Here is a 27,971-nt window from a genome sequence, read left to right as displayed (position 1 = left end):
ATGTCACAGGGTGAGAAAAATATGCAGCCTAACCGGGACTCGAACCCGGGACCCTCGGAATACCGTTCCGCGGCTCTACCGACTGAGCTATCCGGCCGCTTACACATCTTCTCCCCTAAATAGTGAACAGTTCTGAACCGTGACATACTCCCCTGCTATATTGAAATTCGTCCTCGAATTTCACAGAGTTACAGAGCAATGTAAATTAAACTGTGAGCTATATCAGTCACGGCCCCACGTTGGGCGCCAAAATGTCACAGGGTGAGAAAAATGTGCAGCCTGACCGGGACTCGAACCCGGGACCCTCGGAATACCGTTCCGCGGCTCTACCGACCGAGCTATCCAGCCACTGACACATCTTTTCCCCTAAATTGTGAACAGTTCTGAACCGTGACATACTTCACCACAATATTGAAATTCGTCCTCGAATTTCACAAAGCTACCGAGCAATGCTAATTGAACTCTGAGCTAGATGCAGTCACGGGCCCCACGTTGGGCGCCAAATGTCACAGGGTGAGAAAAATATGCAGCCTAACCGGGACTCGAACCCGGGACCCTCGGAATACCGTTCCGCGGCTCTACCGACTGAGCTATCCGGCCGCTTACACATCTTCTCCCCTAAATAGTGAACAGTTCTGAACCGTGACAGTCATATAAGTATATGCAATGGTTAATGAAAATCAATCTTGACAAATTGATCTGTGGATACATTTAATTTTAAAGCCACAAAAGCAAAGATTTTAAGTGGACAAATTGACACATACATGTACTTTAGATTGGTCAGTTTTAGGCACATGCATGTACTTAATTGGTTTTAGAAAGATTGGTCAGTTTTTACTACATAATTTATTGCTTTAGAAATATCGGTTAGTTTTAGGCACATACCTTATTGGCTTATGCAAGATTGGTCAGTTTTAGGCACATACTTTATTGGCTTTAGCAAAATTTGTCAGTTATAAGCACATACTTTATTGGCTTTAGCAAAATTGGTTAGTTTTAGGCACATACTTTATTGGCTTTAGCAAGCTGGTCAGCCTCGCTCTGGAACACCTGGAATGTGTTGGCCATTGTCTCATCCTTCATCTTCATACATTCTAACTGCTCATGTAACTCCTAACACATAAATACAACATATTTCATTACATTACAAGTGTCACTGCCACACTGCTCTAACTAAAAAGTTATGTCACATTCTGAACATCCTTGCTACTCAGTTAAAGTTACATTACATTCTGAGGAGCTTTGCCTTACTTCCCCTTCATAAAAGTTACAATTTCAAGGATGTGTTGTCTGGCCCTGCTCTATACTGGTTACAAAGACATCTCATTACAGTTACTATCGCTATATGGTAAGGCTAATGTATTTAGGAGGTAAGAACTATAATAGATCTCAATTCAAAAACAAAACATTCCAGTCATATTTCAATAACCAGGGTTCTAAAAATATAAGAAATTTACAAATAAAAAACAGGCTAAGAACATAAGAACACTATAAGCTTATCTAAGGTCAATGTCTCTTAGTTTTATCCCATCATGCAATTCAAGAGTTTTACCATATTCTGAGGATATTGAGTGGTTACAAATTTACAAAAATTATAATTTTCATTAAGTCTCAATCTTTTAACATCTTTTTTTTTTTTTAAATAGTTTTACAATTAATACATGTATTATCAAGTAATATGTTAATCATAAGTCAGACTATCTAAATAAATAATCAATCATCCAGGACTGGTGTAATAAGTAAACTACATATATAAAACATTTTAACTTATAGATTTGTATATAAAAATCCTAGCATAAAGAAATGCATCTTTATCTTTTTTTCCATATACACTTCAATGATTGAAAACCAAAGGTTAAAAATTCCCATAACCACTCAACAAGCCAAGTTATAAAAACTACAGTTTGAGAATCAGTCTAAAATATCATGACATCTGATTGGTTTATATTTGAACACAACAGTTCAATCAACCAATGAAAATGCTGCATTTAAGACTGGCTTCAAACATCAGCTTCTGATAACATTATACTAATAACTCCTGCATCTACAAATGTAGCACATTTTCTTCCCTCATTTATAACATAAATAGCCAATGACAATTTTCTAATTTTATTATCCGTATACCTTATCCTTTTTTTCTGTAGCAGCAAGTTGACCCTCTATGTTGGCTTTCTGCTCTTTAAGTCCACTTATTTCAGTTTCCATATCCTGTAATAACAATCAGTATGCAACTTTAATTATCTTAACATTTCACTTATCAGTCGCACAAATTTCACATATTAAGAAGTCTGTGACAAGAAAACAAGTAACAAAAAGAAGAGGACAATCACTGCCTTCTGGCTTATCAAAATAACTGGTAACTTACCTTTTTTTCAAGTGAGCTTGTTTTGACACTGTTACTAAAAAAATCTTATAGCTTGTAACTTTCAAGCGGAAGGTGCTTCTCTGTGCATTTTCATTTTATCAGCATGCAACTGAGTTAAACCATCAATTTTCCCTAAGTTAGATTATTTGTAAATAGACATTTTCAATGCATCAAATATAATGCTAAAACTTTACAGCCAAAGTTAAACAGTCTGGTTTGACTACACAGATTTTATCTATGACCTGTATATACATGTATACTGGTAGCAAGTCATTTTTGACATTATAATTAAGTCCTTTAATTCTAAATCCCATGGAGCAGTTAGTGCCCCCTCGTGCTGTCTGACCAAGCTCTATGTTGTTGGTAGCTTAATTTATATATTTGATAATGAAATTTCTTAAACTTGGAAACATAATGTTCAAAATTATAGCTGGGCAAATCCATTAAAAAATTCAGGGTAAAATAGTTAAATTCTGTTTCAACAGAATATGTGTACCTCAGTAAGATTCCTTTGCCTCTCTAACTCAAGCTGCACAGCTTGATATTTCATCATAATTTCCTGTTTTTCTGCTGTAGCCTCAGACAACTTCTTCTCAATGTCAGTACCCTCTCCTCCATCAGCTTTCTTCTCCAACTCCACCATTTTCTTTGATAAATCTGTCATAGAATAACATATATTTCATCTAGATCTAAACAGTGAATTCAATTAAACATCCTGGTTTGATTACAAAGAAGTGGTTCATTGACATAAAATCATTGTGTTGAGATTTGAGGCTCATCAACAAAAGCGTCCTTTAAAACTTTGCTCTGGTAATTTTTCAAGCTTTGGTGGATACCTGGACAGCTTTAGTATTGGTCATGAATAATCATGAATACATATATTAGTCAAAAATTATTCTCTATACAAATCAATAATAGATAACATCCTCTTTATTTACCTGTTATCAATACATGTATATAACTTAGGGAAATAGTCCCATTATTACAGTAAAGTGCTTTTAAGACAATGATTTTTTTTGTTTGGTTGTGTTTTATGCAACACCTACACAGTAGAGGTCATATGGCAACTTACAAACTTTACTTGTGAAGGAAGACCTAAGATGTCCCTCGTACATTATTTCAGGTAGAACCACCAACATAATGCAAGTCAACAATTTCACTATCTATTTATACTCGAAAAATATATTTAAATCATACTTTAGCTACAATGCATACAACTTGTATCAAAATTATACATGTATAAACTTTCTTTTAGATTTTTCCCACAAAATAATAAGATTTTCGCACGAGAAAAAATCATACAGATTTACTTACCTTCATTTTTACCCTTAAGTTTCTGCATATTGACCATCTGTCTTTTCACAAACTTGAGCAGGTCTTCCCTTGCCAGGTTATCCAACTAAGTTCATAAAAGAAGGTCAAGCATGGATTATAATATACATGTATAACAGGGATTATAACAAATACATGTACTATGAAAGAGAGCAGGGATTTTTTTAGCTTATTTTTTAGCTGATATTCAGTCATATTCCTAATTGAAAATAGTATATTATTTTCCCAATCAACAGGAAAAAATTCCCGATTGAAAGTTACAAAATAAAAATATTGAATAAAAAAATATAAAATCTTTGAAAATAAGGGCTTCTCCACTGTTATAGTGCTTAAATGTTTGAAGATGCCATCCTAGACAGTGATTGTTTGCATTCATTTAATCACTGCAAAATTTCAATCATGCATTTTTTCCCAATTTTAAACAAAGCATCACTGAAATTCCCAATTCCATGGGTACGGATCATGTTCCCAAAATCCTGGAAATAAAATCCTGACTCCGGGTAAAAAGCATGAATTTAGCACATTATTTATGGAAAACAGGTAAGCACAGGTCTATTAGAAATTAAAAATTCAACACTACAATTTACAGAAAGTATATACCTTTGATGCTGGACTACCCCCTTGGGAATGACCCTCTTCCCCTTTCTCCCCAGCATCCTGAAATATAAATAATCATATTTTACCGGTATTCAAATATAAATTTACTAACATTTATCTATTCTATTCAAATATCAATAAATTAATTCATTTTAATTTTAATCAAATTTAATCATGATATATATCAATAAATTAACATATTTTATGGGGAAAAAAAAGAGTAACATCTTAGAGTGCTTTCTGTAAATTTTAAAGAAATAGTGAATTGTTGATAACTTGATAGTATATTTAGAAACTTAAACTCACACCCTAGTGATTATTTTTCATTACTGTGTGTTTGCTAAAGTATCCAGCAGAATTTTCTACAAGTGGAAAAATTAAAGCAATAATTTCAAAGTATAAGATATGCATAAAATTTTCAGTAGTTCCTATGATATACTCACTGCCATTTTTTCTGGCTTCCTTTAGTTCTCTCCGTCTTAACTAAACATACAAACTTTTTGTCTGTCTGAAAAAACAAAACAAAAACAAATCGGTTAAATTTATTAAAGCATAACAAATATAGGTCTTAATTTAGTCCAAAAAAAGCATTTCCATGCAGAAGTTTAACTTTTAATTAATCATTATCTAAACTTTAATACCACTAATTTTGATTCAAGCCTAATTACCGATATATATGTACTTCTTCTTTTGTCTCTTTTTATAGACATAATTTTCTATGGAATATTCATAATTGTGCAGGAATGGATTGCAAAATAATATAAAAATAACAAGCGCACAACTGTTCTAACTGCAACCAACAGATACTCGATCCAGTTAAAGGATGTGTATAACATTTAAGTCCATATTTACAAGATAAAGCGTTGTAACGGTTAAAAATAACAGTATCGTTAAAATTGCAAAAACTTTACTTTAATGTTTTTTCTTTGTACAAGACATGTATTAATCATCTTGTTCCATATAAATGCACAAACCTATGGTAAAAGTTTATCTTTTGATTACATTTTATTTAAAAAAAACACTTAAACTTCATGTGGGATAGTAGCTTTAGTTCAATTTTTCTAACAATAAGAAACAGTTTGATTACTTTAGGTTGCTGAGTGTTGAAATTATGTTTTACATTCTGAAAAAAGACGCTATTTCAGATAGGGTATTAGGCCTTATTTCATTTTATATTCACCAATTTCAACATCATTACATTACCATTACAATGTAGATGTGCCTTCTGGAGTAGTTTATTAAGTATAACTTAGTTAACTTTGTTAAGTGACAAAATTCTGCTTTTTTTCAAAATATGCAAAATTCCCTAACATAACAAAATTAACATCCTGATAAATTTAACAGCTGTTAAGTAATCAGGGCCCTGAACAACTAGCAGAGGAACTTGGACCTAATTAAACAATTTAAAGGTTTCACAAGTTGCAGTTTTGTTTTGACAACCACATCGAATTTTCTTCATCTGACCAACGGTGTTCTATTTTACCTTTAAATAAAACAAAAAATAGTGAACATATAAATGAATATCCATGCAAACGGCCCCAATGTTATTTGTAAACCTAAACAAAACATGAAAACAAATCTGTCAAAATTAAACATCCTAATTTCCACCATCTTTAACAATGATCATGGAAAATCTTTGTGTATCCATGTAGAGTTATGTAAATTAAAATGTTTTAACCTAAATATTCCTCTGTTACACACACAGATACCTTAACAAGAAGACTTTTCAAAGAAATAGACGTGTCCGTTGATGTGACATTTTGTCTTTTAAGAGTTGCCTCCCTTGAATATTTTGGTGTAAATTAAGTCCGAATACATAAGCTATCGTTGTAGACGACAACGGGGATTCGGATAATTTTGATGATGAATCTACCCTTTTTATATGTTTCAAATTCCAATGTGGGCAAATCCATTCTGCAAATTTTAGCAGAGTAAGGCCAGGGTTGTTGATAGCTGTGTATGATTCCAATAGTTTCAGTAATTAACCATCTCTCTTTCTTCCTTTCCTGGCGGACGTAGACAGTCTACGCGTCAAGCCAATAATTTTTATGTTGTTAAATGAAATAAAAGAAGACGTCTGCAAAAAAAATAATAATAAGAATAAACATGTAACATAAAATAAACAGCGGGCAATAGAAAAAGTCTGTTAATTTTAAGTAAAAGCAGCCTGGCAATCTGTTATGACACGTATTTATATTAATATAAATCCGTGGTTATGGTGAGAGCCCATGATATAAAGAAGGTACGTAACACACGAAGATATACCATCGTAGAAAACAAATAACATATCTTAATTTTAAATGTGACCTTCTTAACAATATATAGAAACACAAACACAAAAACATCATAAAACAATAATAACTACTTAGCATTTCATTATATTAACTTTTTTTTGACAAACGCTCGATCCTTTTAGATATTGAATATCATTTATTTTTCATTTACAAATATGTTAACAAATATACATGCATGATCAGCATTATAACATAATGACAGAGTTATGAAGATATTTATTTGATATCTTACACATATCTTTAAAAAGATGTTGAGAAGTAGAAGAACGTACACGTAAATTAGATGGTATTGTATTCCAAATCTGTGCACCATTGTAACAAAGTGCGGTGTTTAGGTATTACTATGTCCACCCAGAATCGGATGCTATATGCCATTATGTGATGCTGACAGCCATACTGAACTATTACGTACGACATGAAATGATAGTTAGATAGTTAGATAGGAGGTAGTCTGTTCCAGTGAAAGATTGTTCTTGGAATGGAAGAGATTACATAGTATTGTAGCTGTCTGGGCCGTGGTTAACACAGGCTCAACAAGGGCTCACTTCTTGCCTTATTGTGCAGTTCCTTACAAAAATCTTCAAAGTAAACAAAGTTTGCAAATTATGTAATTGTCTATATAAGCCTTCTTGTATAGTATACGTTTCATCCTAGCGTTATAAAGAAGGTGATACGCAAATTGATGAGCGTTAATTTAGACCGGTTATAAATTCATAAAAGAAAGATTTAGGATGCATAAACAACGACACACACACGTGCGCGCACGCGCACACACTATTGCGCACTGCATCACAAAAATTTCCCTTAAACTGCTGCTGTCTGTCCCGGACGCATCCATTGCGACACAATTTAAAAAAAGAAAAAAAAAGAATAGCAACAAAAAAACAACAACAAAAAACACACAAAACAACAAAACAACAAGACCACAGAGACGTGTTCCTTTTGAAAACAAGGAAATGAACATTTTCGCGCCAAATCCGAAAAAGTTACACTGATACATGTTTTTATTTTTGTATATCATTATTTATCGATAATTTTTGCAACTATTAAAACTTGTTTGACATGGCAGCAAAATATACAGGCCTAGATAAAAAAAACTGGGTTAGTGTTCAGTTATTATCTATCAGAAGCCAAATCAAAATATGATAAATTGGTTTTTAAAGCAATGACAACCTTGTTTTTGTGTCGCATTCTACAACAGTGTCTATTGAAAGACGATAAGAAAATATTTGTATCAGTAATAATGATATTACAGTCCAACCTGTATAGAAAGACCAGCGTTCTTGGAAATGAAACTTGTCTTGTTCGATCGAGAGGGAAACTGTCATTGATCTGACTGTACCATAGCAAGGAAATCCTTGCACAATTCACCTAGATTTAATAAGTGCATACTACCCATCGGAATCACGGAGTCAAAAGTCAAGGTCACACCAGAGAATTGGGTTTATTCGTTATTTTTGTCGATAAAGGCTTTCTCTAAAGTTAAGATGTACTTTAGTTTCAAAAAAAAAACTAAAATGGTTTGCATAGGTGGCAGTTTTTTTATTTAAAAAACAACACGTACGTCTTTATTCGGAAACGATCATTATCACAAGTTTGACGGTATATTCTGTACACTACATGAGTTAAATAAATGATTTAAGTAAATATACTTAATAGTTGAAACGTAATGGTTAATTTTGTTTTCTTAAAAGCTAAATGAAAATATGAAAATAAACTTGCCAGGGACTTAATTGCCACAGTTTATTGAACGGAGGTTTCGTCAAATATTTATATAAGAAAAATCCTTCAGTATAATTTGGTTATGCACGGGCGGTTCTTAATAATAGTTATAAAGTAGTGTTTACTGACACCTCTGTGAAATTTATTTCAGTCAGAACAAGTGGACAGGCTAATTTGTTAGAGCTGTGTTGTTGATGTTATTAATGTGACTTAGCTTTCAATCTACAATAGTTATGTAGTACATGTACCCTTTACGGAAGGTATATATTAGGCAAAAAATCTAAGTTTGTTCGTCTTTCTTTTCCATTTTCCACATCAATGTTACGTGTTATACAATTAAAAGCCATAGCATTTATTAGTAATCATGCATCGTCTAACTGCCTAACGAATCATTGGATCCAAGGTAATTAGCACAGCAAGTGCATGCTCTGACTTAAATACAAAAATGTCCTTCTGAAAAAGAAAACAACATAGTCAAACAACACCTGTGGATGAATAGACTTGTCTGTCTGTATCGAGTCAAGTCAGACAACAAGGATGTGTAAACCTGTCTGTCTGTATATTTTCAAGTCAGAAAACACGGGTGTGAACACTTGTCTTTCTCTATTGAGTTAAGTCAGACAACACGGGTGTGTAGAGTTGTCTTTCTGTATTGAGTTAAGTCAGATAGCACGGATTTGTAGACTTATCTTTCTGTATAGAGTCAAGTCAGACAACACAGGTGTGTTGACTTCTCTTTCTTTATAAAGTCAAGTACGACAACACGGTTGTGTAGACGTGTCTGTCTGTACAGAGTCAAGTCAGACAACACGGATGTGAAGACTGGTCTTTCTGTATAGAGTCAAGTCAGACAACACGGATGTGAAGACCTGTCTTTCTGTATAGAGTCAAGTCAGACAACACGGGTGTGAAGACTTGTCTTCTTGTGTAGAGTCAAGTACGACAACACGAGTGTGTAGACTTGTCTGATTGTATAGAGTCAAGTCAGACAACACAGGTGTGAAGGCTTGTCTTTCTGTATAGAGTCAAGTCAGACAACACGGGTGTGTAGACTTGTCTGCCTGTGAAGAGTCAAGTCAGACAACAAGGATGTGTAGACTTGTCTTTCTGTATAGAGTCAAGTCAGACAACTTGGATGAGTAGACTTGTCTTTCTTTGTAGAGTCAAGTCAGACAACACGGGTGTGTAGACTTGTCTGTCTGTATAGAGTTAAGTCAGACAACATGGATGTGAAGACTTGTCTTCTTTTATAGAGTTAAGTCAGACAACACGGGTGTGAAGACTTGTCTTTCTGTATTGAGTTGAGTCAGACAACGACGGATGTGAAGATTTGTCCTTTCTGTATAGAGTCAAGTCAGAAAACATGGGTGTGAAGACTGGTCTTTCTGTATAGAGTCACGTCAGACAACACGGATGTGAAGACCTGTCTTTCTGTATAGAGTCAAGTCAGACAACACGGGTGTGAAGACTTGTCTTCTTGTGTAGAGTCAAGTACGACAACACGGGTGGGTAGACTTGTCTTCCTGTGAAGAGTCAAGTCAGACATCACGGATGTGTAGACTTGTCTTTCTGTATAGAGTCAAGTCAGACAACTTGGATGAGTAGACTTGTCTGTCTGTATAGAGTTAAGTCAGACAACACGGATGTGAAGACTTGTCTTCTTTTATAGAGTTAAGTCAGACAACACGGGTGTGAAGACTTGTCTTTCTGTTCAGAGTTAAGTCAGACAACAAGGGTGTTAAGACTTGTCTTTCTGTATTGAGTTGAGTCAGACAACACGGATGTGAAGATTTGTCTTACTGTATAGAGTCAAGTCAGACAACACTGGAGTGTAGACTGGTCTTTCTGTACAGAGTCAAGTCAGACAACACGGATGTGAAGACCTGTCTTTCTGTATAGAGTCAAGTCAGACAACACGGGTGTGTAGACTTATCTGTCTGTATAGAGTCAAGTCAGAAAACACGGGTGTGTAGACTTGTCTTTCTTTATAGAGTCAAGTCAGACAACTCGGATGAGAAGACTTGTCTTTCTTTGTAGAGTCAAGTCAGACAACACGGGTGTGTAGACTTGTCTGTCTGTATAGAGTTAAGTCAGACAACACGGATGTGAAGACTTGTCGTTCAGTATATAAAGTCAAGCAAGGCAACACGGATGTATATATTTGTCTTTATGTTTAGAGTTAAGTCAAACAACAAGAGAGTGTTGACTTGTTTTTCTGTATAGAGTCAAGTCAGACAACACGGGTGTGTAGACATGTCTGTCTGTATAGAGTCAAGTCAGACAACACGGATGTGTAGACTTGTCTGTCTCTATATGGTCGAGTCAAACAACACGGATGTGTAGACTTGTCTTTCTCTATATGGTCGAGTCAGACAACACGGGTGTGCAGACTTGTATGTTATCAGACTACTATGAAGACTTTCCTGTCAGATAAAATTCTCCGTGAAATCAAAAGCGAATGTAAGGGTGAAGTAACAGTGGTGTTGTCAGTCTGTACTGGCCTCGACATTAAATATGCACGTTTGAAAAGCAAATAATAATAATAATAATGGTGATGATGATGATGATGATGATGATGATGATGATGATGATGATGATGATGATGATGATAATAAACAATTAACAATGACAAAATAATGGCACGCAAAACAACGAACGCTTAAATATTTGTAGGTGCTGATAAAATGAATCACGTACAATCAAGTCAAACAGCAGAGATAATACACGTGTTTAAATCAATCAATATAGATTGTTTGTAGATCTTGTCATTCCAGTATCAGTATAACTTTTCTCACCTAAACCTTTTGATAAGTAAGAAAATACCTATAACTTTAAGTATGTTATTGACCTCTTCCGTGGAGACCAAGTCATAACATGTTATTAAATCTTCAATTTTCATGTCCTATCACTTCTGACAACTCGAATAAAGGAATTTAATATCACTTATTGAATCTATTTAATTAACTTATATTGAAACGCCCGAAAAAGTTTTCGAGTGTATTTACTTACCCTTCATAGAAATCACTCCAGATAAACACAATTAAGACTTTTGTCAATTCGATATTCAGGTTTATTTATATAAAGAACAGTGCAAAATCTGTGAAATAAATCTTCTTATCTATCAAACACATTTTTTTTTAAATCTAAGGATATCATTTACATACCCAATTTCTTATTATTTTTTTTACAGAGACTTATATAATATAATATATGATATAGCTCCGTGTTTTTAATTATTAACAACGGACTTGCAGGGGATGGGGGAGGTGAGCGGCGTATACAGTATGTTCGGTTTGTGAGGGGTTATGGGGATTAAGATCTAGTTAGAGCAGACCTTTTAATTATGTTAAAGAAATGAGAATACCATTTATACATATATAAATGAAACCACCCAAAAATGAGAAAAAACACCTTTTTTCATTTTTAACTTTTTCAAAGATAAAGTTTAACTTTGACATTGCCAGAGACATATATATGGACAAACATATTATAAATTTCTAATATATGTTACTGTAGGTGTATTGAGCCATTGAAATGACATCCAGTTTTAATAATTTATATTGAATCTATATACAGTCCTTTTTCCGTATTAGATAATATAAAACACGCTAATTAATCGAAACACGCATACGCCTGTTGATAATTAACCATCCATGCTTTTGTATTCTCAATTTTTTCTTTATCAATATAATACATTCAAGTCCGGGCAAGTAATGGATAGTTTTCCCTCCGGTTTATTATTGAAATATTATAATTATATGGAGATTTACAACAAAAATCCTCTTGTTTGTATAGCTTAACTTTTCAGTACTCTAAGCAATTATTGAAAAATACTGGCCAATTATACGCGGCGACCAAATATTTGGACCAGTTACCAAGTTTAAATTTCATTGATAACCAATACATTTGAAACCGCTGGTTACCGCTTTTGCCAAACACGTCAAACAGGATGTTATTTGTTCACATCTCTGAATCGGGAACCAGTATAAAACCCATATCGAATAACGAGTATAAATACCGCGTTCACCGACCAACGCATTACTCGCCAAGGAAAAAGCGGACAACGACGAAAACGTTATTTTAACGTACATTATACATTAAACATTCAACATGCGTGAAATTGTACACATCCAAGCCGGTCAGTGCGGTAACCAGATTGGTGCCAAGGTAAGATGTTATTATATTTTTTTTTGCTATTTTTATTTATTTATTTTTTAAACATACATGTACTCATCACTTAAGTCTGAAACTCAACTCAATGAAATGTTTAAGCTATATCGTGTCAGTGAAATGACGAACTAATCAATTTTTTTTTCATGTTAAAAACGTTAATTTCGCAAGAATTTAATTAAGAGAAAAATATTTCTAACAAAAAGTTATTTAGATTTGTAGTCTTACGACACACGAAAAAACCCGTCTTGATTTATTCAATATCTTTCCGTTTATTCGGCTACATTTACTATCTAATCAGATAGAATTTGTAATTAATGGCGTATAAAAATGCCGTTCAGTGTAGTTTCTATTGTATCAAAAAACACATCTTTCCGTTGTAATTTGATTAAACAAAATGGACTCAATTGTTCGATTAAAATGTTTAAGATGTAGTCATTGATTTTTTATTGGTTAAAACAATGAAAAATGGGGCAAATATACAATCACCTTTGTAAAGAAGAAGGTATTAAAGCAAAGTTGTTGAGTATCAAGTGATAAAATGTGTGGAAGACGAACTTTCTGTTTAATTTTGATAACTTGGTCGTGGTATTTTTCAATGCATATGTACACACTTCTATTTAAACCCGTTTCTTGGGCTTGGTTTAGGTCATATTAGTTTTAAGGACACAAATGTACTAACTTTGAAATTTCACAACGAAAGATGCACTGATAAAAGCTTTATTTCAAAGTAGTTTGAATCGCTCCGCTGAGCAACAAAATACGGACCCCCCTTGTAATAAAAGATGACCTTGACTAATAGCGGTTATTTTCAAATTTTGACTTTCGTGTTAAGAGAGAGAAAAAAACGAAAGGGTGAATCGTTACACCACATCGTTTTTGTATGTAATCAGTTAAATCGACATTCGTTTCATAAAAGCACCTTTGTCACAATTAGCATTTCAGTAGTTCACAAAAAAATTTCCATGACAAAAAGTTTAACAAAGCATTTTGAAGTTCATCTAAATAGCAAGGAAACAAAAAGTCTGATTTTAATCGATTTACAGATACGTTAAAAGATATATTTTAATTTGTTAATCGGTTTTCTCCCGTTTTTCGTATTTTCTATCTTTAAGTACTTATTTGGCAACTCAATACTTGTACTATTCACGTTTAAATCACTTTCTCAAAATAGAACAGGATACATTAACAAAATGTTACAGAAATTTGCGAGTCTTAATTTATTGACGAAGACATGCAACAATTCTCGTAAACTTGCTAATAGATCGATGCTGTCATAATATAGGTCTGTACATGATCAAATAGCTTCCGTTCAGCAATATCAAAAGTATCTTTTCCATTGCGTATTGAAATATTTTATGTGACACGATTTTTAATGAGGTTTAAGCTAAGAAACGAGATATTTATAATTCTAAAATTACAAAGATTTTATAAAGAAAGACTGTTGTAAATAAATACAAATTGGGTTGACTGTAAAACGGATTATATTACGTCTATTAATCTCCAAGTTAAAGCAGATTTAAAGGAAAAAAAAGGGAAAAAAAAGATTTATCATTTGCACTAATCTTAAATATATAAATAGATATAAATCAAGTACACCCATTTAAAATAGGTATATGGCATTATGAGGGACTGACTTTAGAATGACAGAGGGAAAATGATTTTTTTTCACAATTCGTCTTTTGTTGAAACGTCATACAACTTTCATTTATAGCCTACAAAAATTGAAAGGTACTCGATCTTAAATGACGTATAAAGAGTGCAAGTCTATTTAAACAAAGCTGTAAATTTTTGAAGAAAAGTGTTTTTAGATTTTAAGATGTTAAAATTGTTCTCATACCACGGATCGAAAGCGATCTGAAATCTAACTATCTGACTGGTTAAAATTTAGCATAATTTTTAAATTGACCAATGTTAGAGCCTTATTTTGACAACCGGTCCACAATGTCGGTCGGGAAATTAAACATAGAAGTGGAAGATTTTTCTGATACTTTCTAAAGCTTCTCTAACTAAAAAGCCGAAAGTTTTTATTAATTTACTTTTAAACAATATCTCCATGTATGACAGGAACGATGCAAGTATCGCCGGCTAAACCATAGCGGTTGAAATATCATAAACCCCCTATTTGAACATTGTAATTAAATCGGTTAGCTCTCTAAAACAAGGCAAATGTCAATAGATAACTGAGTTTTATCTCCTTTTTATTAAATCATAAAATCCTCTTATCAAAATAGGGAGTTATATTATACGCACGTTAACCGTCGTACATTCCTGTCCAATTCCCGCTAAGTGTTGCCAACAAACAGAGCATGTTTGTGCATGATAAGTCTCATATTGATAGTTTAAGTAAATAACGACACTTAGGTGTTATAGTTTAATTCGTATGTCAAATATCAGTGGTCAACTTAAGGATTACTAAATGAGAAATATATACATTGTGTATTTATTGCGCCAAATAAAACACAGGAAAACTTAAAAACTACTATCAAATAATAACCTAGTTCGTCTATTTTCCTTCTTTCCATGATTTATTACCCGGGTAAAACTATCGTAACGAAATTGTTCTATTCTTTTGTTTTTTCCTAATCAAAATTACCCTCAGATAAATTCTGTAGACTAAACGTTAGATCCCAAAGAATCCCAAACAAAGTGACAAAGAGTGAAATTTTAAGACACGAAGGCTATCACTTTCTCCTTATTTTAAAATTCTTTTTATGCTTAAAAGGTTATAAAAACAAACAAACGTTTGTCATATAAAGAACGAATATGTTACTTGTTGAAGCACACAGTTTTTGTAAAAAAGAAATAAATTTCCATTGTTAAACGCTCAAATATATACATCTTAGCAACCCTGTAAAGGTATCAAAAACCGAAGTTTTAATGATTTTAAATGCCTCATTTTTAGGCCCCTACATTTTAATTACAGCATATTTTCTGTCAAATATCTTTATTCTAAATCTAATATAGATTTGGTCCAGTTTGGCCTCTTGAAATGTCCATGTAGCAACATGTTGCGAACACGACAACCATCGTTTGTTGTTGTTTGTTTACACTCCAAGTGTGTTGCTAGGGGGGAATTTATCAAAAGTATTTATTTGCCAATACTAGACAATCCTTGACTTTTAGTGTATAGATCGATATGCTAAATCCCTTGTCATAACATACCGATACACTATTGGTTATCTTTTCAAGAGGATATGACAAATTATCCACCCATAAGTAATTCCTCTTTATTGAATAATTATACTTCATAAAATATTTGAGTAAAGTACTCAAGCGTCCTTGTCATCGACAAATTTAAGTAATTATAATAAATTCTAAACTTTTCAACATACAGTAATTATTGTAATTTAACATTGGATTGACAAAAAACATATCACCACCGAATACAAAAAAAAAAAAAAAAAAAAAAAAATAGTTTAATAGTTTCAAACCTTAGTCTGTTTAATTGAAAGAGTCAGTAATAAGAATAAAAGTGACATGGTTTTCAGTACATAAATCAAAAGTAAAAAGAAAAGAAAAGAAAGGAATAAAACTTTAGAAGAAACTTTTTAGTGACGATAATCTTTGAACAAAATAAGCATTGTTTTTGTTAAGCCCACAAAAGCAGGCCGAGATTGTAAGAAGGTCAAATAAAGTTTTTTTTTAATGGGAATCACTTAGATACTTAGAGACAAATATCCAAGTACCCGAGAAAGTTCTCAGCCAATTCAATAGTGACATCCTTTATAATACTTCATTCTTAGGGTGATTCATCAAACAAGCTTGTCTATGCAATGTTAAGTTATCGATTTTCTATCGAAGATCGGATAAAAGAACAGATTTAATGTCTCATTAACGATTATTCTCAAATTACCAGATTTTTTTGTACCAAATTAAGTTACCTAAAAATCCGTCTATTGATGAGCCGGTGTTTGAATTCTAAATTCTGACGTTATCGGAAATCTAATCAAGCATACTTTGTAAAGGGATAAGTTTGATTTATTGTTCAGATTAAAATTTGAATTTTATATTGCCAACGGAAAGAATGTTCGAGCATTCAATGCAGGTCCAATAAATATCCAATTCAAAAACGTACATAATGGGCACTTTATAAGTTTGTTGCCAACTGAAAGAATTTTATTACGCGCGCCAATAAGATACAACAATCAGAATATAGATATTGCAAGCAAAGACGAATTAATTTATTAAAATAGTAACTCGGACGATATTCTAATTTCAAAGTTGAATTTATTTCTCGTAACATATCTTTGGGAAAATAAGAAACATAGATTTCCGCTAGGCCTGTCTCTTGGAAAACAATTTAGTTTGTTTCAAAGGACGTCATTGGCAACCAATTGATTTGCTGCCAGTTGTCTATATACACGAACAAGTGAAAAAATGATAATAAAAAGTCAGCTATTAGATTATTTATAAAGTACATGTATTTGAAATACTATACCCTTTACAAATACGAAAACGAATAAGTGGAATCGATAATCACTGCTGGTTGAATCTACATCTAGCCATTGTTCAGATTCGATCACAAGTAAACATTGGAAAGCCCGTTGCTAAAACTGAAATTTCAATTAGTTAAATCATTGATTGAAGAAATCGTTGTACTTTACAAATTTATTTTTCTGCTTTCAGTTCTGGGAAGTCATCTCAGACGAGCACGGTATTGACCCCACTGGTACCTACCACGGTGACTCTGATCTCCAGCTCGAGAGAATCAACGTTTACTACAATGAAGCCACCGGTGGCAAATATGTACCACGTGCAATCCTCGTCGATCTAGAGCCAGGTACCATGGACTCCGTCCGATCTGGACCATTTGGACAGATCTTCCGACCAGACAACTTTGTGTTCGGACAGAGCGGAGCCGGTAACAACTGGGCCAAGGGTCACTACACAGAGGGAGCTGAACTCGTCGACTCCGTCCTTGACGTAGTCAGGAAAGAGGCTGAGAGCTGCGACTGCCTTCAGGGATTCCAACTTACACACTCCCTTGGTGGTGGTACCGGATCTGGTATGGGAACACTCCTCATCAGCAAGATCCGTGAAGAATACCCCGACAGAATCATGAACACCTTCTCCGTTGTACCATCACCAAAAGTAAGTATTCCCCTCAAGTTTTAATATATCTTAAACATATGTACAACTTTAAGTTAGTAAATGATAATTAATCCATAATATTGATACATGTAATTATTTCGTTTAAAGACTTAAAGATTACATTCAAAATAATTTTCTTACCGACTTAACTTTTCAAAATCTCTGTATCAATAATGATAAGCGAAACTCTTTGTAATTTTTGACTTATGTTTTTATCATTTGATATTTTTCAGGTATCAGACACAGTCGTAGAACCATACAACGCCACACTCTCAGTCCATCAACTCGTTGAGAACACCGACGAGACATACTGCATTGATAACGAGGCTCTCTACGATATCTGCTTCAGAACCTTGAAACTCACCACCCCAACATACGGTGACTTGAACCATCTCGTTTCTGCCACCATGTCAGGTGTCACAACTTGTCTCCGATTCCCAGGTCAGTTGAACGCCGATCTCCGTAAATTGGCTGTCAACATGGTCCCCTTCCCACGTCTCCACTTCTTCATGCCCGGATTCGCTCCACTTACCTCACGTGGTAGCCAGCAATACAGAGCTCTTACCGTCCCTGAGCTCACTCAACAGATGTTCGATGCCAAGAACATGATGGCTGCCTGTGACCCACGTCACGGCAGATACCTCACCGTCGCCGCTATGTTCCGTGGACGTATGTCAATGAAGGAAGTCGACGAACAGATGTTGAACGTCCAGAACAAGAACAGCAGCTACTTTGTTGAATGGATCCCCAACAACGTCAAGACAGCTGTCTGCGACATCCCACCACGTGGTCTTAAGATGTCCGCCACCTTCATTGGTAACAGCACCGCCATCCAGGAACTCTTCAAGCGAGTCTCCGAACAGTTCACCGCTATGTTCCGTCGTAAGGCTTTCTTGCATTGGTACACTGGTGAGGGTATGGACGAGATGGAATTCACTGAAGCCGAGTCCAACATGAACGACTTGGTCTCTGAATACCAACAGTACCAGGACGCCACCGCCGAGGAGGAAGGCGAGTTTGATGAAGAGGAAGAAGGTGAAGAGGCTTAAACTAAACTAAAATCAAATAAAGACAATAAGATACACTCCAAACAAACCGTCCAAAACAAGCATGGTCGAACTATCTCAAGTGAACTTTATTGTAACAGCATTATTAAAATATATTGTTAAGTTTAAAGTTACATGTATTTAACAGCTTTTTACAACTGTTTTTATAAACTGTAAAGTTATGTCCTTTAAAATTCGTCATATTTACACACATCGCAATCCAGTATTGGCAATTTCTGTGATGAAATAAAATAAAAGTGAAAACAGATCTCAAAAAAAAAAATTGACTTGTGTTTATTTTTTCTTTCAGTCATTTCTTTGTAAGTTTTGTCTAGTTTCAAATGATCTAAGTATCTGTTTTACACTTATGTTAAGATTCATTCCTTTACAATCTAGTCTGTCACTGCGGCATGCGAGTCATATCGTTAACCATGATACATAAGTATTAAGATTGCGCCCTAATACTTTTCGCCAGTAGAAAGAAAACTGACAATCAGGTTTAGGAAGCAAAATAGTAAATCTGAACACTGCAATAAAAATAGCAAAAAATGCAGTTGTAAGTTGTACTAGTTTTATCACCGGAGTGGAAGTAATAACTAATTGTAAATATTCGCATTTACTTCACACTGGGAACTTGTAGATTGTAAATTTTTCGAAAAAGAAATCCCGCATTGCGGTGCGGTTAGATCGTTATAATCCCGATAAATGCCTTACGAGTTGGAGGTAGGCCCTGGCCCTCCATTGTGGCGCTTAGAGGAGGGGGTAAAAGTGGCCATTTTTCTCAGTGCTATCCCTCGGGGTTTGGGAAGGAGGGAGTTACATAAATTAATATAAGAGGAATAATAGTGATGATCTGAGCAAAAACAGGTGGCAGGATATCAAAGCTTTTTGGACTGTCTGGTTTTTGAGACACTCGAACATTAATGTTTCTAACGTGTTTATTTTTTTCGTCAAAGGGAAGTAACTCCAATATTTACACACATTTTCATGTAGTTGAATGCTTTATAGATTTGGGATATCAAGATGAAAAATAAAATTGACCAGCTAATAATATTAAGAGCCTTATTTGGCCTGGCTCTGTTTCGGTGGCAAGTTAAAATGAAAAACGTTGTACGTCAACAAATTTCATATTCATAATCAAAGGGAAACAATTCCAACTTAAAACATGCTACAAGAGTTTTAAGTGATATACCCTTTGGCCGTTATATTTGATTAAGCAATTTATCAGGCGTCCTGAAAATCCAGCTAAAATTATATTTTGGACGGAAGTATATTAAAGATGAATAATGTAGAAACTGATTTTAGACAGGTCGTAAAATATCTCAAATTTAATCAGAGGCATGTGTAGGCACATTCTTGATTATCAAATTGTACAGAACATAAACCTTTATTGTCTGGCTATAATTTATTGCTATATATTTAATGTGTGAAAACCTGCTTGAAATTTATTCAATCGCAACTTTTCGGTTATTTTCAATGATCGCCGAGGTGTTTCCAATGTAAATTTAATTCGTCCCACTCTTAACCACACTAAAAGTCTTAAAGAGAGTTGTTCATCTTTAATTCTCGAGAATACCATGTACATGTATATTGTATATCTTTTACGGAAAAATGCTAAAGATGTACTCAGTGAATAGCGAACAGTGCAGACCAAGATCAGATAAAACGGATGTACTGGCTGACCGTTGCCTGCATTGGTTGCATCGGTAAAATTACTGGTTAAGAGTTAATTGTGAACTCTAAAACGTTTATAAATCTAAATGAAAGGGTTTCCAACTTTCCATATCATAATGCTCAAGATAACATGCTGTGCCAAGTCGTATATCGCAGGAGCTTGACATTCTTCCAATAATTGAAAGATTAAGAAATAACAGCAAAAACATACCCCACTCTTTACAATAAATAGAGAGGTATATTTGCCGTAATAATTTCTTATCATTTGCTAACATTTTTAAAGTATTGGTAGAATGTCAAGCTCCTGTGGTCGTATACATTTTACAGATTGAATATGTATTGTTCTATAGCGACAGGAACTTTCACTTTCGTATTTACCCCCCCCCCCCCCCTCCCCTTGTAATAACTCCGCTCTGTGAAGACGTTCAGAAGGGTAAGTTCCGACTAAAGCCTTGATACTTCGATATGGACGTATCCCCGACAATTTGGGCGTTAAACAAAATCACTAAAATACATGCAAAGAAAAGTACCAAAATGCACCATTTTGTTCAAGTTATGTATAAAAGGTTGTCACAACATGCCCATTTTTTCCTTTCTTCAGAAGTCAACAACAAACTAGCAGTATTTATAAGGTTTTTTTATTTGAAACATTTTTATAAGATGACCTGAAAAATGGCCTCTTAAGTTCAAACAATAAAGACAATTTTCTATTTACATTTATAAAAGTTACACACAGTTTTTGAAAATAAATATCATAAATATATACTGTTCACACAAGTAAAACCATAATGTTTGTCTTTCACACAAGTAAAACCATAATGTTTGTCTTTTAACGCAATACTATCCGGTATATCACAGGAGATTCTTATAATGTTGCCGTCAACACGATGTTGATGCTTCTATACCACACAATAACAGTCTATTTTCTGAAGAAGACAAACAATGTTGCATTTGATATGTACCACAAGATCACAACAAATATCATCTAATGTTAACTATCTTATAATAAAACGCTTGTAAAATATTGTTTACACTGGACCGGCTTCCGTGGCCGACTTCTTGTTTATCGCCTGTGGAAGTTCAATCCCCACAAACCGGGACGCTGAATATGCCATTGAAGATGCCGTCGATTAAATTCATTATTTAAAGTACCATAAAGTATAATTACGATTTATCTATCAAAGAATAAGGAATAAATGTAGGTAAAAGCAAGGAACAAACATGTTAAAGTTTGAGTATAAACTTTTAAAACTGGAAGTGTTTCAAAAACAGGATAAAATAAAAGACAGAAACACTCAGTTTTGTTAAATGAGTATGCCGACGAGTCTCACTTTTTGAGATCAATAAGTCAAAGTATCTCATTTCTTTCCACTAGTCCATGTTGGTTAGAATCGAGCATAGGGGTTTATATTCATATATTAGGAAGATATCCCGTTAACTTATGGTCGGTCATTGTTGGCACAAAGATGCTTGCTCTAGCATTGATTAAATACGACAAAAAAACACTTCCCCTTCTGAAACTCAGTGGCGATGATGTGGAATAGGAACCAGCAGAGGGGCTGTGACCAAGGGGGGTCGAATTCCGTCAGGGACTGTCGAAAGTTTTTTAGCTATGCAGCTGTCTTAAAGAGCGTCGGTTGTTCTACTCAGACGCTTGTTTTGGGCTTAAAATATCACGCATTTAGGCATATTAGGTCATGTGTCGCAAGAAAACCGGGATACACGCAATGTGATTTTATCACTGTCAGTACTACTTTAAACAAAACAAAACAAAACAAACAAATTAAGTCAAGGCACATCTTACTTACCTAATGATTACAACAATAACATATACAAACAACCATGATAACAAAGCTAACAAATCCACCAACACCCCCTCCTACGTATATAAATGTGCTGGCGCCCCTATAAAATGTACAATAAAATGTAAGTTAGTTATAAATCTGAGGCAATCGATACTTAAAACTTGAAGATAATGCTTTGTGTTTTGTAGATGTAAATGAAAGCACAGAAAAGAAAGAAAAAAATGAAAGAAAAGAAGAAAAGAAAAGAACACTATAGGTAATTAATAACATTTTCATATACTTATCTAAAATGTTGCTTATTGCTAATAAATCTTATAGACCTATTATTTTACAGGCGAGAGAGATGTTAATTTGGAGAATCTAACTTACGGATCCTCACAACAATCTCTGGTATTATCAAAGGCGTCACCACAACATCCATGCTCGCAATATGACGTCCGTGTTGTTACAGACGTGACGTCAATCGTACAGTATTCACCTCCGTTAACCGTCACGGCTTAAAATATAAAACACTTATTGAGCCATGTCATGACAAAAACCAACATAATGGGTTTGCGACCAGCATGGGTCCAGACCAGCCTGCGCATCCGCGCAGTCTGATCAGGATCCATGCTGTTCGCTCTCAGTTTCTCTACTTGTAATAGGGTTTGTAAGCGAACAGCATGGATCCTGATCAGACTGGTCTGGATCCATGCTGGTCGCAAACACATAACGTTGGTTTTGTCATGGCACGGCTCAATTTATTTACAATTTTACCTTCATTTGAACATTTTCTTTTCAACAAAGCAATTATTTTAAAGATCGTTATTAATAAAGATTTCGAGACAAAAAAAGCCGATGGTAAAAATGCTGAAAGAAAAACAGCCAAAAAAAGTTTGTGTTTATTTAATTTTCGTACTTAACTTTGGAATTTTACACTTTATTACTTTCCTTTTTTCACCGTCTTTTTCACACCAAACAGAATTTGGTTTTCTGTTTTTGTTTCTGTACAGTTTTTATATTGTGGCATGCTACACATACATTATAAGTTATTTAATATTAGTAATTATGAAATTCAAAATATTTTCGACACATTTTAAAGAAATATTTCAACTTTTTAATTACCTAAAAATCCGCCAACGATTGCACAAAATAAAAGTGTGAACACCGACATGGTTTCCAGGACGCAATAAAAAGCTGCAAGGTGCAACAATTTTAAATATCCTTTACAAGACCTCTTTATTTAAGACTACTTCGCTCACCTGACGTACACTTTCTAATCTCCACTTTTTTAGTATATTGTGTGTTTGTGTGTGGGGGGGGGGGGTGGGGGTGGGGAGAGGGTGTTGTAAAGATCCTGAATTTTCTTTCGTTGCAGTGTAAAATTTACATTATTGTATTTGGCTATTGCATAATAGCCATTAAAATAAAAAAAATCCTTATCAATTAATACACAATGGCACTCATTTGTAAAAACATGTATAAACTGTTGTTTATGGAGAAAACTCATAGAATCAAAGAAGTCCCATACCGAATCAGCATTGTTTTTTATCATATTAAAAGTATTGTTACAATACATATATGGATTTGATATGGTCTTTTTGGACTCTGAATATAAAATTAGGCTAGAAAGAGTACAATTTAAATACGATATGGACTTTTTGAACTGCAAAATTAAACGCGGCTTGATGAAATGCAATATGGATTAGATATGCATTTTAGGACTCGAAACTAGAAAAAAGAAACGAGGCTGAATGATTAAAACTGCATATATTGGACGATCACATGGTGCAAAGGTCGGGAGTTTGTTGGTTGCATTTTATATAAAAGGAATGAAATAAATTCGTCTGTTAATATAGTTACAGACGAGCTTAACCCCGCGCAAATAGTTTTCAAGCGCTAACTTGATATTACCAAAACCTGTATAGGTTTCAACTAGCACGATGCCTGCTTTTGATTGGTAAACCAGTCAGCCAGTCAGACAGGGTGTTATTCTGACTTTTTTAACAAAGCTCTAAAGTCAAACAATATCTTTTCATGGAATTGATGAATATATTATCCCCTTGGTGAAGTAACGGGTTACTTTATATCAAATTTACCCGTTATAACACTATGGCAACGCTGTTTCGGTGTAAGGTTACTTTCATATTGTTGAAAGATAATGAATTTTATTGCAATCGTCATTTCACGAAATATCTTAAACATATGAAAAATGATACCTGGTACTTTAAGTAAAAAAAATAAATAAGAAAATAAAAATTAATGCACAAAGCGCGCAACAGAATACAAAATGAGCCGCGTCACGACAAAACCAACATAGTGCGTTTGCGACCAGCATGGATCCAGACCAGCAGTCTGATCAGGATCCATGCTGTTCGCTTTTAAACCTTTTAACCGTAGAGAAACTGACAGCGAACAGCATGGATCCCGATCAGCCTGCGCGGATGCGCAGGCTGGTCTGGATCCATGCTGGTCGCAAACGCACTATGTTGGTTTTGTCGTGACGCGGCTCAAATAGCCTTTCTCCATGTTGATTTCTGAAGAATGTTGTTATACAATATGGTAGGAAATAACTTATTTGATGTTTGCAAATTTGTTTAAATAGAAGAAGGCTTAATATACCTAAACATTCATAATGTCATGATACTCTTAGATATTAGAGTGGCTTGCGATACATACAACATTATAATCAACCACAAAAATCGCTCGTCCTAAAAAACACACTGTCACACATTTATAAGACATGTCAATAGAGCAAATTAGTTTCGTTTAACTTAAGACTGTGTATGAACATGATTTTTAACAAAAAAAGTTTAGCTATTGAATTATTGCACCTGTCTAATTTTATTATCATAATGCGAAGAATACATCCACGGAGACGGAGATGATAAAGAACTATAAAGAAAAATAAACTGTAGATAAAATAATATAATAACAAGTCATGAGAATAATAATGATATTGAATGTGTTTATGCAAATAAGCTGTCACTCTTCACGCCTGACTTTGTTCGTAAGGAATGTTTTGTCATCATCGTTATTTTTTATGTAATTTGACATATGCGGCGATAGTGAATTATTTTCTACAATACGAGCATAACTATTTATGTGATATTTAATTAATACGAGTACGTGTTATCGACAGTGCTTGTCCGATGTGATGCCAGGGGCATAACTTGTATGTCTTTCTTTAAATTAGAATTCCAGGGTCGCGGTGACGTCATGATCACGTGTATCAAGATCTAGACGAAATAGGCTAACATTTCGTAGAATTAAATCTGTATTAATCTTATTGAATTATGCGAAAAAAAGAAAAAAAAGACATCTGCATTCAGAGCAACAGATAAGGTGCGTATTTGCGTATTTACGCAATTAATTTTATAAAATACGCAATTGATATTTTAAGAATGCGTATCAAAACCCATTAAAAAATAAAATACGCAATTGTCTTAAAAACCCGTGCGTATTGTCATTTTCATCACCGCAAAATAAATCTATCGTACGCTCGTAGTTTTGGACAAATTATTTCGATATGCATGCTATCCGAATATTCCCGAATCAATGCTCACTAATCAACGGTCTCCGGTCTTCGACGGTCCCCGGTCTCCAAAGACCGACTAAGTATATCAATAAAGCGCGACACCGTCGATTTGTCTACTCAGGTCGACGGTCTTTACAGACCGGCAGAGACCGTTGATTTTGCGGAGACCGTCAATAAGTAGGTCCCACCTGTATCAATAGACGCTTTGAAAGCAATATGGCGTCGTGCAAAAGAAACAAATCAATCGTAAATAATCAAAAATCACTCAGAAAACGAACTTGTTAAAATATTGTGAAACATAACATGAGCATTTTATATAAAAATAAAACAATAATTATTGTGAAAAGTTCTAGTAAATTGTTAATCCTATTTTCTTTTTAAAACAGTTTAAATTTTATTGATATTGAAACCATAAAATTCATATTTTCATAATTGAATACCCAATTGATCTTGAAATCATAGGGTATCGAGTTTTAGAATACCCAATTAAATGGAGCCAATACCCAATTCCAAAGGAAATGATGGAGTAATACCCAATTCACTTTTAAAGCTTATCTGTTGCTCTGACTGCATTATCGGCGGTCGTGAATGAAGTGAGAAATTTGAAAGACCAGAAGGAGAATCGGTGGAATCGCGAGGGTTGTGCAAGATTTGTGCAATTAAACACACAAAACATGCCAGCCAGACACAGGAGACACCATCGTCTGGGAGTGTTCCTTCAACTCTAATATCCACCAACACAGGGTTATGCAGCATTATGCCAAGGAAAGACGCTAAGCGTGCCCAGTGATGTTAATGATAGCATCCACCTCTCAACTTGCTTGCAAAATGTTTCATCCGTGCACATCAAGCAACACCAGATCAAGTTGCAACATTTTTTTTTACCAGCTAGTCTACCCGACCGCCGTTCCGGCTCAGGAGGAGGTCATTTGCGGCACTGTTCGTTCCTTACATCATGATAGTTTTAACAACGGTGCCAATGACTACAAACAGATTGTTACACAACAAAAAAGTCCAACCCTTTTACTAGTTTTCCAGTATTAGATTTTAGTTATGATATCATTATATTATGTACATGGTACATTTATATTTTTATTTGTAAAATGATACGGATTATAATGGTAACGAATCGTACTGAAAAAAAAAAAAATATGGTTGCCATTCAATGAACTCGCCAACATTTACCAAGTAATCATAAAAAACAACAACAAGAGCAACAAAAACGTCTTTAGGGTCAGAAGATTTTGGTAGGTAAGGTAGGGTTACCCTTACCACAACCTTTTAGGCCTTATAATATGTTCAGATAGAGTGGGCATCAGAGTAGGACAACTAACTTTCTGTATGCTAGCTAGGTGATCGAACCTACAGCGGTCAGGGAAAAGTGGTTTAAAGGCAGCACTTTTAACATGGTGCTCACGGTAGACTCTATAATCATATGTCTGCTTGTATGGAAATAATACATGAAGTGGCTGTTGTGGTTCATGTTAACAAGTTTTTAAAGGATGAGACTTAAAAACAATCTATAGTTATAAATAGAAAGAACAAGTTAGCATTTCAAACAGTTCATTTAGAAAAGCTATCTAAAGATATTTTTTTTCCATTTTTAGCTTCCAATGCCCCTAAAAGGGACCAATTACATTCATTTGAGCAAACTTGAACAAAAAAAATCTAAGAAAGCTTCAAACAAAATTTTGGTGATAATCCATTGTATCAGTTCAGTAAAAGAAGATGTTTATTCAGCTCTAGCAGCCCCTAAAAGGGACCAATCAAATTAATTTGAGCAAACTTGATAAAAAAAAACCCATCTAAGAATGCTACAGACAAAGTTTGGGATCATTCATCCGTCACTTAGTTCAGCAGAAGAAGATGTTTAAAGGTTTGTTCTATTTTTAGCTTTAGCGGCCCCTACAAGGGGCCAATCAAATTAATATGACCAAAATTGATAAAAGGCTACTTAAGAATGCTACAGACAAAATTTTATGATCATTCATCAATTAGTTCAGTAGAAGAAGATGTTAAAAGGTTTTTCTATTTTTAGCTCTGGGGCCAATCAATTTGTGATCATCCGTCATTTAGTTCAATAAAAGTAGATGTTAAAAGGTTTTTCTATTTTTAGCTTTAGCGGTCCCTTAAAGGGACCAATCAAATCAATATGAGCAAACTCGATAAAAGACCACCTAAGAATGTTACAGACAACTTTTGGTGATCATCTATCATTTAGTTCAGAAGAAGAAGGTGTCTTAAGGCTTTTCTATTTTTAGCTCTAAAGGACCGTAAAAGGGGCCAATCAAATTAATACGAGCAAAGAGCTAGGTTCACTAACCATGGATTTTTGCCCAAGATTTTGGCAAAAAA

General features: G+C 34.3%; 2 protein-coding genes and 1 long non-coding RNA gene across 3 annotated transcripts; 1 reads left to right on the top strand and 2 right to left on the bottom strand.

Moving 5' to 3' along the window:
- Positions 1-973: 973 nt before the first annotated feature.
- LOC132740446 (GRIP and coiled-coil domain-containing protein 2-like) lies at positions 974-6,082 on the bottom strand. The gene is made up of 7 exons (XM_060728350.1): positions 6,004-6,082; positions 4,738-4,802; positions 4,298-4,354; positions 3,680-3,764; positions 2,862-3,022; positions 2,125-2,208; positions 974-1,113 (listed from the first exon to the last, which is right to left on the bottom strand). Exons 2-7 carry the CDS (start codon positions 4,741-4,743, stop codon positions 997-999), a joined length of 510 nt encoding a protein of 169 aa, XP_060584333.1. The 5' UTR covers positions 4,744-4,802; positions 6,004-6,082; the 3' UTR covers positions 974-996.
- A 6,234-nt stretch (positions 6,083-12,316) lies between these two features.
- LOC132740445 (tubulin beta chain) lies at positions 12,317-18,888 on the top strand. The gene is made up of 3 exons (XM_060728349.1): positions 12,317-12,477; positions 17,110-17,574; positions 17,808-18,888. Exons 1-3 carry the CDS (start codon positions 12,421-12,423, stop codon positions 18,621-18,623), a joined length of 1,338 nt encoding a protein of 445 aa, XP_060584332.1. The 5' UTR covers positions 12,317-12,420; the 3' UTR covers positions 18,624-18,888.
- A 2,034-nt stretch (positions 18,889-20,922) lies between these two features.
- LOC132740442 (uncharacterized) lies at positions 20,923-23,333 on the bottom strand. The gene is made up of 4 exons (XR_009627161.1): positions 23,204-23,333; positions 22,469-22,595; positions 22,103-22,199; positions 20,923-21,220 (listed from the first exon to the last, which is right to left on the bottom strand). It is a non-coding gene; the product is annotated as an uncharacterized LOC132740442 (long non-coding RNA).
- Positions 23,334-27,971: the final 4,638 nt, after the last annotated feature.

This window comes from Ruditapes philippinarum, unplaced genomic scaffold (assembly GCF_026571515.1).
Source record: "Ruditapes philippinarum isolate M1 unplaced genomic scaffold, ASM2657151v2 ctg5258_1_1_1_1, whole genome shotgun sequence".
In the NCBI taxonomy this organism is placed as follows: Eukaryota; Metazoa; Mollusca; class Bivalvia; order Venerida; family Veneridae; genus Ruditapes; species Ruditapes philippinarum.
Note: the sequence above shows the minus strand (reverse complement) of the source record. Positions and strands in the feature narration are given on the sequence as shown.